Here is a 17,381-nt window from a genome sequence, read left to right as displayed (position 1 = left end):
TCTCCGTCTCTTTTTCTCCCTCTCGAAATAAATAAACATTTTTTAAAACCATGATTTTTAAAAATCTAAAGGTTTTTCATAATCACCTTTATTTAACTACAGGGTGGATATCTACAAGTTACTGCCTGAGAGCTGACCACCTATTTTTGTACATGAAGTTTCATTAGAACACAGCCCAACCCATTTGTTTACATGTTGTCTATGCTACTCATTGTCTATGCTACCTCTGTGCAGAGGAATCTTTTTCAACTCATAGGAATCTTGTGGTAAAGAAATATTGATTTGAGGTTTAATAATTTGTTGGGTTTAATTCAGCCTTCCCCCTCCTATTAAATTCATGTCAAAAATTAAGTTTAATAATGTAATATAAATCCTATTTTTATAAGATGATATATTAATCATTCCAAAGATGTCAGGGATAATGGATCACCTAACGATATTTGGCATGGTTTCTTAAACTTTCATCTTTGTGTTTTTCTACATTAATTGGAATCTTTATAATGAGTATATATCATTTTTACCAGAATAATAAAATAGAATGGTTTTTCTATTTGAAAACACTAGAAGCAAATATACCAAGATATTAACAATGATTAATTCTGGCTGGCAGGAATATGATTGCTATTTTCTTTTTTAAGCTTTTCCATATCTTTTAAATTTTGAAAAAGCTATTATAGCAGGTTTAGGCATAAAACGACAGAGTTTGGGAAATAGCAATGAAGTACCAGATACAGGGAACATTGTTCTATATATAGGATAGTCCATACCATTTCCAGCCTAAAATGTAAAGCATGATATAAAGGAGAAGCCAGAAGCAGAGGAAATTTGACTTCTGTTAGGCAATCAGCACATTCATGAAGCTGGTTTCTTTAATTTGCATTAATCTCAACCCACCATTGCATGCTCGTCCCCCACCCTACCCTTCTGGCACACACACCATACTCCAGCCACACCGAGCTCCTCGCCTTCCGTGAAATCTTCATATGTCTGTATGCGATTCTACTTTGTCGCCACCATTCTTTCCCCCTGTAATTGCAGCCTCTTCTCCACGTGATATAATTCAATGCTTCTCTTAAGACACAATTTAAATATCACAACCTTGACTGCACATCAGAATCACCTAGGGGGCTTGATAAAAAATACCAAGGCCGAGGCTCCAGTCCAGCTACTTGGATTTATTTGCCCAGAGTTGGGGCCCAGGCAGCAGGATTTCTTTCTTTCTTTTAATTAAAAAAAATTTTTAATGTTTATTTATTTTTGAGAGAGAGAGGGAGAGGAGGGAGGGGCAGAAAGCGAAGGGGATAGAGGATCTGAAGCAGGCTCCGCACTGACAGCAGAAAGCCTGATATGGGGCTCGAATCCACAAATGAGAGATCATGACCTGAACCGAAACCAAGAGTCAGACACTTAACCAGCTGAGCCATCCAGGAGCCCCTAGGAAGCAGTATTTCTGAAAAGCTCCCTGAGTGATTCTAATATACAGCTCGGGTTGGTGTTCCAAAGCCTTCTGCAATGCCAGCAGGCAGAGTTAATTACTCCCTCTTCTGCTCTCCCATTGCCCTTAGCTTTTCCATTCTTGGTGAAACTTAATGCTGATTGTATTAAAATTAGTGTTAGGTAGTAAGTGCTCAGTAAATGCTGAAGGTCATTACATGCCTTCTGCCTCCAAGCAAGCTAATGCAAAGTGGTTATCCTTACCATGGGAATGTGGCCGTAGAGTGGGCTTATGTTCCGCACCCAGCAACACTGTTCCTGGGATTTATTTCTGTAATCTTGAAAGGATGTCAACCTCCAGTGTAACCTTCTTCTCCATGCCCCTACACACACACACACACACACACACACACCCCTTGGGTCTGGCTTTTACATCGTTGAGATCTATGCAATTGAAACCATTAAAGAAAGCATTATGAATGTGCTGACTGCCTGGCAGAATCTGAATATCATCTGCCTTCCACCCTTTGTGTTTTTATGTCGGTTCCTGTGAGTTTGGCTTTCAAGAGCAGGTTGTCAGGTGTACTTTGTCAAAGGCTTTCAGAAAATCCAGATAAATGATGCTCTATGCTCTGAAACTGCCAAACCTGTATTTTACATCTTCACAATGCTTGACAATTTTATTTAAGTGGAATCTTTCTTTCTTCCTCCAATTTACCTTTGCCTCCATGACCCTGATATCAATCAGACAAGTGGAGACCCTTCCATCTCTGCTACTGAAAATCAGCTATACATAGGCCTTGTCTGGGGTACCGTACTTTGGGTGATTAGCTCAGCCTCCCTGATTTAAGGAAATCCTGGAGGCTACTCATGTCTGGAGGTGTGGTGGGTCAAGGAGAGCTGAGGATGAGAACGAGAACAAGGTGGATGGGCAAGATGGAAGTTCCAGAATAATACCACGTGCACATGAGCCCTCGCTGTCATTGAGGCAACGCCCATGGCACTCTCCTTTCCTCCTCCAACTCACCTGGAAGGAAGATTGCCCTGACAGCCTACTCTTTTCCTGTTTAAAAAAAAAAAAAAAACCCTACTTATAGGGGTGCCTGGGTGGCTCAGTCAGTTAAGCCTCAGACTCTTGGTTTTGGCTCAGGTCATGATATTACAGTTCGGGAGTTCAAGCCCCACATCAGGCTTTCAAGCCTACTTGCAATGCTCTCTCTTCTTCTCTCTCTGCCCCTCCCCCACTTTCCCTCTCTAAACAAACAAACAAATAAATAAATAAACACTAAAAAAAATTTTAAACCCTAATCATAGTCATTTTAAACTCTGCTTACCGAACGTTTGGTGTTCACAGTCTGGTAGCTGCTTACAGTTTCCCTTAAGCTCCGCATCCTGGCAGTGGGAGCCTAACACCTTTGTTCACACAGACATTTTTCAGCCAACAGATATTTATTTTGGAAAGTGATTTTCTCCCCCCAACCTCCAGTCTTCATGAAATTTCCCTTTTGTTTTCCTTGACCTTGATGAGCAAAACAAGGTATGGTACAACTGAGTCCAATGGCAAATTTCACTAATGTAAAATCAGATGAATCTTAAACTTGAATAATCTGTGTATTTCTAGTATACTGTGTAACCTTAAATAAATCTACTAACCTTTCTGTCTTGGTTCTTTATGAGTCAAATAGCAAATTGTTACCTAGTTCCTTTAGAAGTTATGCAAATTAATTAATGTTTGGAAAATTTAAATCAGTCTATAAATACCAAACAGTTGCATCTTCCCTGCTGAGAGCACCCAGGTAATTCATAATGTCTTATAATAAAGGTAAAAATAGTATACTTGAGCTATACCATTAAATGCGATTTATATGAATACATATAGTCTTTAAAAGCTAGAAACCATTTAACAGAAATAATTCATATTTCATGACTATAATAAAAGCATTTAATGACTTTAGAAAAGGTAATCATCTACTGTAACTGATCTAGACATCAAGTCTTTAACTCTCTCTGAAATGTTCAAGAATCCACTCAAAGTTCATTTTTAACCTGTTAATGTTGACTGATACATTTATCTTTAAATTCTCCCAGTTTGCTCATTGTTTTGTTGTTGTTGTTTTGTTGTTTTTTTACTCTCAAAACTCTAATATGTATTTCCTGAGGATTTTGCCTGTACAAAACTTTGCTGTATTCAAAACCTCTTCTGTCAAGATTTAGTACTTTTATATCGTAGTCATTAAAACTGAACAAAATCTTAATAGTTCCTTTATTAACTACTCTAGTGACTTTGCATAGTGGAAATCACAACATGTTAATTGGATTTAATTAACTATTTTAAATTACACAAACTCCTGACAGTAGACAGTAGCACAGGGTACTCATGGGCAATAAAATTGGAGCTGCTATTGCTACTTTATTAAAACTTAATGAAACTATTCATAATCTTATTTATTGTTTACAAGAAGAAAACTGTGTTCATTTTGAAAGCAAAAATGCCTGCTGAAAACAAATTTTTTGATCATCTAGGTGAAGGTTCAGAAGTTAATAAAAGGGTCTACCATATCCAACCTCACCGTTCTCCCAGCTTCTCATCACAGAAATCCCTATTTCACCCCCATACCAGTCTTACAAACGGAAGCCAGGAAAGGTTAGTGATTCAATGACCATTTTATGTGCTTAGGAATGTACGGGAAAGAGCATTGAGGTGGGATGGGGGACCTGAGTTTGAATTTGGGCTCAGCCATTATTTCTTCTAGGTGTCCTTAGACAAGTCAGGTCCTTACTCTGGCCTGAGTTTCCTCCTCCATAAATCAGAAGGTTGGGCTAAACAATAACTAGAGTCTCTTTCACCTCAAAAACCCATCACTCTATGAATTTCATATTGATTCAGATGTTGGTGTTACTGTGTGTTAAAATTATTATTGTGTTTAGACGGTATTATTAGAATTTTTCAGTCTTCTGAACAGATAGTTTCTGATGCTATTCTGGTAGCATTTAAAAATTTTTATTTCAATATACTATTATGCAAAAATATGAAGCCAGCATTAATGTAATTGGCATTTCAGCCATGCATGTCTTAGTCTAAATTCTAGTGTTCGTGAATCCAGTGGATTTCTGGTTTTTAGAATTGTTTTTTTTTTTTTTTTTGAGAGATAGAGAGCACACGCACGCACATGGAGTTGGAGAGGGACAGAGGGAGAGGGAGAGAGAGAATCTTAATCAGGCTCCATGCCCAGCACAGAGCCCTACATGGAACAGATTTCTAGTTTTTAAACAAAAGGTCACATCATCTTCATCTCAGTATCCCCAGTGTCTAGAACCATTTCTAGCATTTTCGAGACCCTACCTGTTGGTTGAACGAATAAGTAAATGAAAGAGTAAGTGAATGAATAAGGACTGAGTGTTGTAAATATCATCCTCTCTACTTCTCTCTGCTACTTAATTTTATTAGCTGAAGTATTAAAAATGCCTAAGTGGATCCCCTTTTGTATCTCAAATAAAACCAAGTGATATGGTCTTTAATTATTCCTGTATCGCTTTCTATCTGTTGTCTGGAATATTTTGGACTAAAGTTGGTTCCCGAGAGTTCTCTTGGTCCTTGGAGTTTTGAAGTTCTCTGTCTTGTCTGCTCATCTACTGACCTGTTGGTGGAGGAACAGCAGAACTCAAGAGAACCCAGCATCATTATAAGTCCATTAATGTGTAAAGCTCACAACTGTAACTGTTACTTTTCTAGTTATAAACCATTATTGTTCAGCAATCTTTATGATACATGATTTTACTTAGTTTACATATTTACTACCTATGAATACAGAATAACTCCAGCAGAGTCCTTGCTTTAGTACCATATTATGTTCTTCCTTGATCAAATTAGGATGACTGAAATAGTGAATGAGTGAATCGATAAATCAATAAACCAATGAATCAATGTCCACTTTAGCAATAGACATAATGAAAAATTGCTGCAAGACAAAAGTGAATCTAGAACCATGGCAACTTGGTGCGGAAAAAAACCACATTTTCATCCCTCCGTTTTCTACCAGAGAACATCTGGCTTTCCATAATATTTGTAATTAATCAACCAATTAATCAACATATATTTATTGAGTGCTTACCATATGTATGGTGCTGTGCAAGGTAACGTAAGTGTCAGGAAAGCACAAGCCATGAAAATGTAGACACAGTGTCTAGTTTTGTACATATTCCCAATGTCCTTACCTGCCATTTAAGCTTCACCTCAGATCCGCACATGTCCAGCACGAGGTGAAAGATTAACAGCATCCAGAAGAGAGAGTTGTCTTGGAAAATGCAGGATGGACTTCCCAACTTCTTCTTGAACTCTCTTGCTATGTCCAAAAAAGAAATAAAGTAGTTTGTGTGTGTGTGTGTGTGTGTGTGTTTTTTTTATGGTTAAGAATTAAGTCTTGGGGCGCCTGGGTGGCTCAGTTGGTTAAGAGTCCAATTTCAGCTCAAGAGATCAAGAGTCCAACTTGATCTCTTGGTTTATGAGTTCGAGCCCCGCGTCGGGCTCTGTGCTGACAGCTCAGAGCCTGGAGCCTGCTTTGGATTCTGTGTCTCCCTCTCCCTGCCCCTCCCCCACTTGCTCTGTCTCTCTCTCTCTCAAAAATAAATAAACATTAAAAATTTTTTAAAAAGAAGACTATAGGACTCACAGTACACAAACCAAACTTTCAGGCTGTGTGTGACCTCAAGCAAGTTGCTCTCTGGTCTGAGAATCGACTCCAAACTCTACAAATAGGGCAGACCTGACCTGGACTTTCTCTGTGCTCCCATCACATGGGCCTTCCTTCTGGTCCTCATCAGGCCAAGCACATTTTCACACGGGCCTTCTCAAGTGCCTGTATCTCTGCCTTGAAAAGTCACTTCCTTAAGCATCCGCCTTTTCCTTCATAGATGACCACGATTTGTAATTATGTATTTATTTGTGAATTTATTTAATGTCTTTATCCTTCCTAGAAGCTCCATAAGTTCTCTCTGGCTCACCACTGCATCTGCAGCCCTGACACCTAATAGGCACTTAACAAATATTGGTTCAATGAATGAACTTCTAATCTCTAATCCATTCAATAAGAAAGTAAGAGTGTTATGAAAGTTTAATGAGGCAATGGTGTTAAGGGACAATTTCCCAAAATAGGTAAAATCGTGGATCTCATACAAATTTAAAATGAACACATGTCAAAGATTTTATTTATTTAATTCTTTGATTAAAAGAGAGATCTGTAGGATGTCACACTGGTTTAAAGAGAATCCAAAGAACACACATTTGTAGATCAGAAATATTAAAATAAATTTGCAAATAGATGCAAAATTGACTTTTCTATGGGAAGGAAGAGTGTCTCTTCACCAGAAACAATTTATTTTCAAGTTTATAGATAAGAATTATTTGCATTTGCATTAGTATTAGTTTTGTTTTGTTTTGTTTTGTTTTTACAAATTAACCTTAATCTCTACTGAGTTATGAAATAGCTCAGTCAAAGATTAGGTCCAGATAACCCCTAGAGGCTACAGCATTCCATTCGAAAGATATCCAGTAATCTCTTTTGCTTATTCCAAAACTTAAACAAAAATATTCCTATAGTCTTCCACCATTTTTTTTTAAAAGTCTATTTTGAGAGAGAGAGAGAGAGAGAGAGAGAACGAACAAGAGTGGCAGAGGGCAAAGAGAAAGGGAGAGAGAGAATCCCAAGCAGGCTCCATGCTTTCAGGATAGAGACTGAGGCAGGGCTCAATCTCACAAACCGTAAGACCACAACCTGAACTGAAGTCAAGAGTCTAATGCTTAACCAACTAGGCCACCCAGGCGCCCCAGTCTTCTACCATTTTGATCAAAATGATCTCAACAGGGGCGCCTGGGTGGCGCAGTCGGTTAAGCGTCCGACTTCAGCCCGGGTCACGATCTCGCGGTCCGTGAGTTCGAGCCCCGCGTCGGGCTCTGGGCTGACAGCTCAGAGCCTGGAGCCTGCTTCCGATTCTGTGTCTCCCTCTCTCTCTGCCCCTCCCCCTTTCATGCTCTGTCTCTCTCTGTCTCAAAAATCAATAAACGTTAAAAAAAAAAATTAAAAAAAAAAAAAAAAATGATCTCAACAAGGGGAGCCTGGGTGGCTCAGTCAGTTAAGCGTCCAACTTCAGCTCAGGTCATGATCTCACAGTTTGTGAGTTTGAGCCCCACATCGGGCTCTGTGCAGACAGCTCAGAGCCTGGAGCCTGCTTCGGATTCTGCGTCTCCTCCTCTCTCTGCCCCTCCCCTGCTCATGCTCTGGCTCTCTCTGTGTCTCAGTAATAAATGTTAAAAAAAATTTTTTTTAATGATCTCAACAAAAAATTCAAAAAATAAGTCTGGTATCATTAGGTTTGTCCTGATTATTTATACATGTGCAACAAGAATATTAATTCTCCATCTAGGCCATCTTAGGTTTGCTCTGCTGAAAGTTTTCATAAGGAATCTCAGATTAATCTTTTTAAATACTCTATTATGTGCTATCTTAAGGCTAGGAAATCAAGCCCAAGAAACTCTGCCTGCCACATTTCAGCTACAGGATTTGTAAATGTGGGTAAATTCCTCTCTTCTAGAGGTGCTCCAATATCCTAAAGTTCTTGGGCCTGCCAGGACATGACCTCCTACCACCTGTAAGGATGGAAAACCTATAAGCCATGTACCAGGCCAGTCTTTTTGGAAGGCTTTGGAAGCACTGGCTCCATACAGTCAACTTCAGTTCTTTAAAAGTTACTTGTCATTCATGATTAATAAGTATCATTCTTTTTTTTTTTTTTTTTAAATTTTGTTTTCAACGTTTATTTATTTTTGGGACAGAGAGAGACAGAGCATGAACGGGGGAGGGGCAGAGAGAGAGGGAGACACAGAATCGGAAACAGGCTCCAGGCTCCGAGCCATCAGCCCAGAGCCTGACGCGGGGCTCGAACCCACGGGCCGCAAGATCATGACCTGGCTGAAGTCGGACGCTTAACCGACTGCGCCACCCAGGCGCCCCAATAAGTATCATTCTTAAATATGAAATTTCAGGCAAAGTCTTGGTTGCATAAGTGATTTTTCCAATGATATCTTAGTAAAAAGAGAACAGATTTTTACTGAAATTATGCAAATAACTATCTTGCCATGAAAAGTAAGGAGACTCAATGAGAGTTTCTGAATTTGAGAGATGAGGGGGAGCACATTTAAAGTATTAGAGGTTTGATTTCCCTATTTTCTAGAAATTTTAAGAATATTCAGTTTACATATGCACTTACTTCTCTCTGTAAGTCGATCTGAACAGAGCTCCTTTAATTTGAGACATTACAGTCTAATTTATTAATACCATCTGGAGACAGGAAAAATTTCTACATTCACAATGAGAGATAAAGACTTTCCTGAATTACGTAAACACAGACATACAGATACAGACAGGACTTATAGCTTCAATGCTATAATTTCAGCTACAGATGAAAAATAAACACAGAAACACACTTGCTGGTCCAGATACCAAACAGCTATTCTCCTTCTCTGTAGGCATGACATTCCTAGTTGGTCTGAGCTCAAAACACACAAGTGGACAAACAGAAGACTAACAAACTGTATTCTCTATTGTCTCTCACTCAGTGGGGAGTTAGATCTCCATAAGACATTAATCCATTTAGGGAGATCACCAAATTCTCAGTCCCTAGAGCTACCAATAAGGAATTACTCAGCCATAAATGAACCTAAGAGATAAACAAAACAAAAAATTTTTGTAGGGAGTAATACTAAAATTAGAAAAGCACTCAGTAAGGTTCTATTGCCACTTTGAATTCACCCACAGGTGCTAAGAAAATACATGCCTGGCGTTGGTTCCTGTGAGGTGCACCATGTCTGGCAATTTCAGGTGAATCTTTTGCTCATCTTGCTGAAGTCTCCAAAATTATTAGGGATATATATATATATATATATATATATATATATATATTTTTTTTTTTAATGTTTATTTATTTTTTGAGAGAGAGAGAGAGTATGAGCAGGGGAAAGGCAGAGAGAGAGAGGGAGACACAGAATCCAAAGCAGGCTCCAGGCTCTGAGCTGTCAGCACAGAGCCTGATGTGGGGCTCTAACCCACAAGCCATGAGATCATGACCTGAGCCGAAGTCAGATGCTTAACTGACTGAGCCACCCAGGCGCCCCAAAGGATATATATTTTAAAGTAAAACCATGACTCTTATACAACTATAAAATGAAAACATCCAAGGTTTTATTTACCTCATCGATTAAATGAGAACATCAGTAAGATGTTACAACTGGTTCAAAGGAGAATCCAAACAACAGATATCTTTACAAATCAAGCATACTGAAATAAATTTGCAAATAGACACACAACTGACTTTTGGGGGGGGGGGTTATTTGCATGTGTATAAACAAGAAATATATGCATTGCTTTCAGTTTTCCATAAATTACCCTTAATCTCTAGAAAATAGACAATTGAAAACAAATGTGATTATAGGGCCAGATAATCAGAGGTTCCAGCATTAGGATAAAAAATACCCAGTCTCTTTTGCTTATTCCAAAGTCTTAACTTCTTCCTTCCAATGCTAAATGTACACACATGTGTTTATCTAAGATTAAGTGCATCGCTCCAACCAGTACTAAAGCAAAGGTTATAATCACATTCGCTGGGTTTCCCTCTGAGTCTGGTAATGAAAATATATTGAATTAGAAGGAGCTCTGTTTTTCACATCTGCAAGTCAGGCATAGTTCTTGGAAACGGGATTTGATATTTAAAGGTGGAAAATATTCGTTGAGGACACAGAATTAGTCTTAACATTTTAAAGTGGTTAAATCCAGTGCTATAAAAATTAAAACCTGAAGTCCTAATTTCAAAAGGGGCTTAAAGAGTTGTACTCTGGATTAGCACTTCTTAAATTTTTAAAGTACAAAAGATTGACCTGGCATGCTTACTGAAAATGTGGATTACTGGGCCCCAATTCTACTGGATCTCAAACTTCAGGACACATTAAGTATGTCCTAGAGTCTTCAATAATACAGATTCCCAGGCCCTGGATTCGGAGGTTTAGGCAGACCCAGGAGAGGGCCCAGGAATATTCATTTTTAATACAAAACTCTCCCCCAAAATGACTCTGCAGTAAGCAAACTAAAGAGTTCTCTTTGGATTCATTGGTTTATGAGGGAAGTCTTCTGCTCCACAACCCCTCGGCGATCATTCCTCTGATTCCTGTAACACTAGACTTAATAACACATAGCATGGTCATCGAGGGACTAAGGCAAATGGAAACAATACTTGTTCTTCTTAGGGTCTGTGCCAACTTCCCAACTTAGTCCAGCTTGGTACACAGCTTGCGGATGAGGATTTCCTTGAGACCTACGGTTCCTTTACTTTCCTTCCTGTTACACGAAAGCAACAAGAAGCTGAAGCCCTGTCACAAGTTTATTTCACATACTCCCTGGGTTTCTGGGTTTCTGGCTTCAATACAACAGATCCATCTTAATGAAAGTATTGTCCCTGCTAGAAGGCTTTGCTCAATTATTCATTGATTCATTCATTTGTCTATTTAGTTAACAGTCTCCTGTCCTTAAAAAGCCCTGGTACCAGCCATGCCGACATAGTAGGAGTTCTAAGTATTGTAAATTAGTTGCATTAATACTAACCATGCTGCTCAGTTACACTAAATTAATCTATTTGGGTGATCACATCTTCTGGTGACATGAGTAATGTCTGAAAATAACTTTTCTTTTATAAAATCTGACTCATTGTCACAACAGCAGAATAGTTTTAAGCACACAGATTTTTTTTCTTTCGGTAAAAAACATCTCTATGGTTATGATGACCGTGTACTTGATTTTTCCGAATTTTAATTTTTTTTTTTTAACGTTTATTTATTTTTGAGACAGAGAGAGACAGAGCATGAACGGGGGAGGGTCAGAGAGAGGGAGACACAGAATCGGAAATAGGCTCCAGGCTCTGAGCCATCAGCCCAGAGCCCGACGCGGGGCTCGAACTCACGGACCGCAAGATCGTGACCTGGCTGAAGTCGGACGCTCAACCGACTGCGCCACCCAGGCGCCCCAGATTTTTCCGAATTTTAAAAAAAGAGTAACAAGATTATCAATAATTGAAAAATGTTACATATAAAGAAGTTTTAGTGTGCCCTGAAATGATATTTCTACCTTAAAATGAAATTATCATAATACAAGTTTATTTCATATTGGCATTATTGGAAATGCCATTTTTTTCCTTGGGTTAGAATTAATGGCTTAAATGAATGTGTACCGTAGCTGTTTTTCCATGCAGAGGATGAAGGCACTAGATGTACTCTCACAAATAAGAAGATGAATAGAGTAAGTTACACTTGTGAAATTGATGGAGCTCAGACGTTGTGGAAACGGCATTAAAACCATATTCTTCTAACCTTCCTTTCCAGGAATTTTAAGTATGATAGAACGAGGACTGATTCCACCAACAGCAAGGATTACCTTTCAGAATCCACCCATTGCACCTAGAGCAGCTCTTCTGCATAATTTTGATGAAGCACATAAGATTCCTCCTGCTGGTAAGACAATCTTGCCTGTATGCTTAGTTGCGGATACACAGGAATTACCCCACACCAAAATCTAGTCTTCCAATATCCAACTTTTATCTTCAATAATAAAACATGAAAGTTGTAACAGTAGTGAGTCTCACTTGGCTGAATAAAGTAACTTCAGTCTCTTTGTCACATAACTACGCAGGGCCTATTGTCTGTGTGTTAGAAGGTTGGTTTTTTCCAGAGGCCTGCAGCTTGGTTGGGAAAACAAGACAGAACAAAGACAAAAAAATACAAAGAAGCATAGCATAAAAACCCAGTGGATGTTAATGTCTAGTGCTACAGGTGGGCAGAGGAATGATAGAGGCAGGGTGAGATAACAGACTTCAAAGAAGAGCCTGGATGAAATAGGGTGTTCGAGAAAAGTGCCCATCTGGGAGTCTACTAACTAGTTGCAGAACCTCAGACAAGACAATTACTTTCTCCAGGCCCCAGCTTTCCCAGTTTGGAAATGAAGAGGTTTGGGCTAAACTAATTCATCTGTTCAACAAATGTTTGTCAAGTGCTTGCTTTATCAAAAGTAGCATTTAAGTGCTGGCGACCCAACAGAGAATAAGTCAGACAACCTTTCTGTCCCCATGGTGCTTACATTCCAATGAGAAATACAGATAATAAGCAGGTGAGTAAATGAGAATTTAAGCTAGTGATAAGCAAGAAATAAAACAACATGAATGAGAGTGGAAAGGAGGTGGTTATTTTGCTTGAGAGGGGAGGGTCAGGAAATGCCTCTCAGAAGATGTACAAGGCTTGAATTGAGGTACAAATGATCAGAAGAAGCCACTAATGTAAAGATCTAGGGGAAAGTATTTCAGATATAGGCCAGCACAGATACAAGGGCCTAAGGACTAAGGAGGGAATGAGCAAGGCTAGTGTGGCTAGAGAGCCAAAAGCCAGAGAGAGAGAGAGAGAGAGGGAGGAGGTGGGACTGGAGAAGTAGAGAGGGATGACATGCTGCAGGCTGGAACAGAGACTATGAGTTGTCCTCAATATTCATTCTTCTCTACTTCCACAATAATGGAGTCATGAGGGGCACATGTCAGGTTAGCTAAAGACTACATTTCCCAGGCTTCCTTTCAGCTAGGTGTGCCATGTGACCAGGTTCTGGACAAAGAAGATGGAAGCAGAAGTGGGAAGGGAAATTTCTGGCCATTAGGAATACTACTACTATAACATTCTTGTACATGTCTTTTAATGTACATATATATGCATTTCTGTTGGATACATATCAAAAAGTAGAATTGCTGAGTCCCTTCTGGGAAGGGAAACTTCTGGGCTTCTGCCTTTCCTTTCCCTTCTCTGGCTAGGTGGGAGGCAGATGTGATGGGCAAGCACATAAGAGCCAGAGATAGAACTCTGTGTGGCACCTCTGAGTTTGGCGGAGCTGCCCTGCCAACCTGGGACTGTCTTCCTTTCAACTTTTGTGTCTTCCTTTCAAACTCTTTATTTGTTTAAACCATGTAATGTATTTTAAGATCTTTCTTTGTAAACATCTTTGACTATAGCAGAACCAGCACAGCTGCCTTTCAAACCATGATGAAGAGTTGGATTTAATCATAACTCCAATGAGAACCCAATGAAAGGTTTAAACAAGAGGATGAAGTGATCTGATTTATACTTTAATAAGACCATTCTGACTGCTTTACAGATGATGAATCATAGGGGAGCAAGAAGACTAGTTAAAGGCTATTTTGGTAAACGAGGTGAGAAATGATGGTGGATTTGAGGAAGTATCAGAGGATTTGAAGAGAAGTGAACAAATCCAGGTAGAAGTTTGGAGGTGAGCCATGAGGGCTGGATGATGGATAGGAAGGAAAGAGAGGCATTGAGGATAAATATGTATAAATGTATGAATGAATTATGTATGAGTGTGCCCAATTTTGTATTCATTCTACTGTTGACGGGAATTTCAGTGGTTTATAGTATAGGGCCATTAGGAATAATACTACTAGAAACATTCTTGTACATGTCTTTTAATGTACATATATATGCATTTCTGTTGGATACATATCAAAAAGTAGAATTGCTTCATAGGGTATACATATGCTCAGCTTTAGTAGATATTGCCAAATGATTTTCCAACATGATTATGCTGATTTATTTTCCTACTAGCAGTACATGAGAATTCCAGATAATATATATCTTTATCAACATTTGATTTCAGTTTTGTTTCTTTTTAGAATTTTAGCCATCCTGATGAGTTTGTTGTGGCATCTCTTTGTGGGTTTAATCTTCATTTCCCTGATGACCAATAAAGTTGAGCAGGGTTTTTCTGGTATACGTATTGGTCATTTGAGTATCTTCTTTTAAAAAGTGATTCAAGATTTTAACCTATATTTTTTTAAAAATGGGTTGTCTTGGGGAGCCTGGGTGGCTCAGTTGGTTGAGCATCAACTTTGACTCAGGTCATGATCTCATTGTTCATGGGTTCAACCCCTGCAGCAGGCTGTGTGCTGATACCTCAGAGCCTGGAGCCTGCTTTGAATTCTATGTCTCCCTCTCTCTCTGCCCCTCCCCTGCTCACATTCTGTCTTTCTCTCTGTCTTGAAGATAAACATTTAAAAAAAATTTTTTTAATGGGTTGTCTTTCTTTTTCTCAGTTATTTATGGAAATTATCTATGCATTCTGGATTCTAATCTCTCATCAGTTATATGTATTACAAATAATTTTTCCTACTCTGTGGTTTGGCATTTCATTCTCCTACTGGTGTCTTTTTTAATTGAACTTTTGATTTTGAAATAATTGTCATTGGGATGTAAGAAGTAACACAGAGAGATCCCTTGCACTCTTAACTCAGTTTTCCTCAATAATAGCCTATGGCAAAACTATAGTGCAATATCACACCTGGATATCGATACTACCAAGATACAGGATATTTCCTTCAACCAAAAGATACTTCATGGTGTCCTTTTATGGTCACACCTACTCCCCTCCTGCCCACATCCCTTCAATAATCCCTGCTGACAACAGTCTGTTCTCAATTTCTATAATTTGATCATTTCAAGTATGTTAGATAAACGGAATCATGCCTTGTGTACCCTTTTGGGATTGGCTTTTGTCACTCAGCATAGTTCTTGGGAGATTCATCCAGAGTGTTGCTTATATCAATAGTTTGTTCCTTGTTATTTCTGACTAGTACTCCATAACATGAATGTACCACAGCTGTTAAACCACTCACCTATTGAAGGATATGTGGGTTGTTTCCAGTTTGGGGCTACTATGAACATTTGGGGCTACTATGAACAGCTGCTAGAAATATTTGTGTACAAGTTTTTTTTTATGAATATATGTTTTCATTTCCTTGGGATAAAGGCCCAGGAGTATAATTGCTGGATCTTATGGTGATTGTTTGTTTATTTCCTCTACATACATTTAGAACGACATCAAATAGTGTTAGAATTTTTGTTTCAGCGATCAAATATAATTTAGAAAATTCAAGAGGGAAAGGAAAATCTACTGTTTTACCTATATTTTTGCTTATCATGTTCTTTCTTCCTTCCTGATGTCAAGATTCTTTCTTTTATCAATTCCTTTCTATTTAGATAATTTTCCTTAGCTATTCTTTTAGAGTTGGTATACTAGTGAAAAATTATCTTCATTTTTCTTCATCTTAGAATGTCTTGATTTCCCCCTTTATTTTTAAAGGATTCTTTCACTAAATATAGGATTCTGGGTTGACAGTGTGATTTTCTTTCAGTACTTAAAACACAAGTCGTGCCACTTCTTTTGGGGCTCCATGGTTTCTGATGAGAAATCCACTGTCATTTGAATTGTTTTCCCCCTGGAAAGATCTTGTTTTTCTCTTGCTGACTTCAAGAACTTTTTCTGGTTCCAGGTTTAAAAAAAATTTTTTTTAACATTTATTCATTTTTGAGAGACAGAGAGAGAGCGTGAGCAGAGTGGGGGCAGAGAGAGAGGGAGACACAGAATCCAAAGCAGGCTCCAGGCTCTGAGCTGTCATCACAGAGCCCAATGAGGGGATGGAACTCACAAACCTTGAGAACACGACCTGAGCTGAAGTCGGAAGCCTAACCGACTGGGCCACCCAGGTGTCCCCAAACTGGGTAATTTCTATTTTCTACCTAGTACATCATTGATTCCTGTCTCCCCCTTCATTCTGTTGTTGAGCCATCCACTGAATTTTGTACTTAGATGATTTTGTACTTGTATTTTTCAGTTCCAAAATTTTAATTTGGTTTCTCATTATATGTTCTATCTTTGTATGTGTGGAAACTTTCTGTTTCTTGGCTGAGATTTTATATTTTTTAATTTGTTTCAGATGATTTTTTAATTGTTTGTGGAAGCATTTTTATGATGTCTTCTTTAAAGATTCTGTCCAATAATTCTAAGATCTCTGTCATCTTGGTGTTGGAATCTATTCATTGTCTTTTTAATTTAGTTTGAGGTCTTCCTGGTTCTTGGTATGGTGAATGACTTTCAATAGGAACTTTGACATTTTGGGTATTATGCCATGAGACTCTGGTTCTTATTTAAATGTTTTAGCTGGTTCCTCTGACACCTATTTATTCCTTATGCATTTGAGGAGCAAGCCAAATTGGCGGTGAGAACACCTTGGTTATGTATTATTTGATTTCATTTGCTAATATTTTTACCATTTTGTTCCTCTGTGAGTCTGGCCTAAATTTTCCTTTCCTTTAATGTTTTCCTTTTGCTTTAGTATCAAAGTTAGTCTTGCCTCAATAAGTGACTGCTATCTTTTTATATTCTCTGGAAGAGTTTGGATAAAATTGGTATTATTTCTTTCCTAAATGTTTGGAAGAATTTGTCAGTGCAACTATTTGAATCTGTGGTTTTCTTTGGGGGTGTATTTATATTTTTAGGTTTAATTTCTTTAACAGGACTATTTTGATTATCTCTTTTGTCTGGGTTGGTTTAGTAAATTAACTTTGCCCAAGAAATTTGTCCATTTCATCTAAAATCTCAAATTTACTGGAATGAAATTATTTACAATATCCTCTAATTATTTTTGTAGTATCTGTAGGATCTGTGATGATGTGTTTTCATTCCTGATGGTTACTTCTGCCTTTCTCTTTTTTGTTGATCAACCTCTCCAGTTTATCAATTTTATAGTAATTTTTAAAGAATCAAATTATGACGCTATTGATCCTTTCTGCTATATTTTCTATTTAATTGTCATCTGCTCTTATTTTTATTATTTCTTCCTTCTATTTACTTTTTTGGGGTTTAATTTTCCCTTTTAAAAAAACTTATTGGTAATATACTTAGGTCACTAATTTTCAACTGTTATTTGTTTCTGATATAAAAATTGAAGGTTATGAATTTCACACAAAGCACTATCGTAGCCAGAAAAAGCCTTGTTTGTTACATCATATTTTCATTATCATT

General features: G+C 38.1%; 1 protein-coding gene across 7 annotated transcripts in view; it reads left to right on the top strand.

The window, feature by feature from the left end:
* The window catches only part of IQCH (IQ motif containing H), a 211,502-nt gene that overhangs the window by 60,834 nt on the left and 133,287 nt on the right, over nucleotides 1-17,381 (top strand). For 5 of the 7 annotated variants that reach the window (XM_047863380.1, XM_047863381.1, XM_047863379.1 and 2 more), the window contains 2 exons: nucleotides 3,958-4,078; nucleotides 11,855-11,983. In XM_047863380.1, coding sequence (XP_047719336.1) covers nucleotides 3,958-4,078; nucleotides 11,855-11,983 — 250 coding nt within the window. Of the gene's footprint in view, nucleotides 1-3,957; nucleotides 4,079-11,854; nucleotides 11,984-17,381 lie in introns of those variants that run through there. The other 2 variants (XM_047863383.1, XM_047863389.1) reach the window with 2 other exon arrangements.

This window comes from Prionailurus viverrinus, chromosome B3 (assembly GCF_022837055.1).
Source record: "Prionailurus viverrinus isolate Anna chromosome B3, UM_Priviv_1.0, whole genome shotgun sequence".
NCBI classification, from domain to species: domain Eukaryota; kingdom Metazoa; phylum Chordata; class Mammalia; order Carnivora; family Felidae; genus Prionailurus; species Prionailurus viverrinus.
The sequence above is the reverse complement of the archived record's forward strand: the minus strand, read 5'-3'. Positions and strand labels throughout refer to the sequence as shown.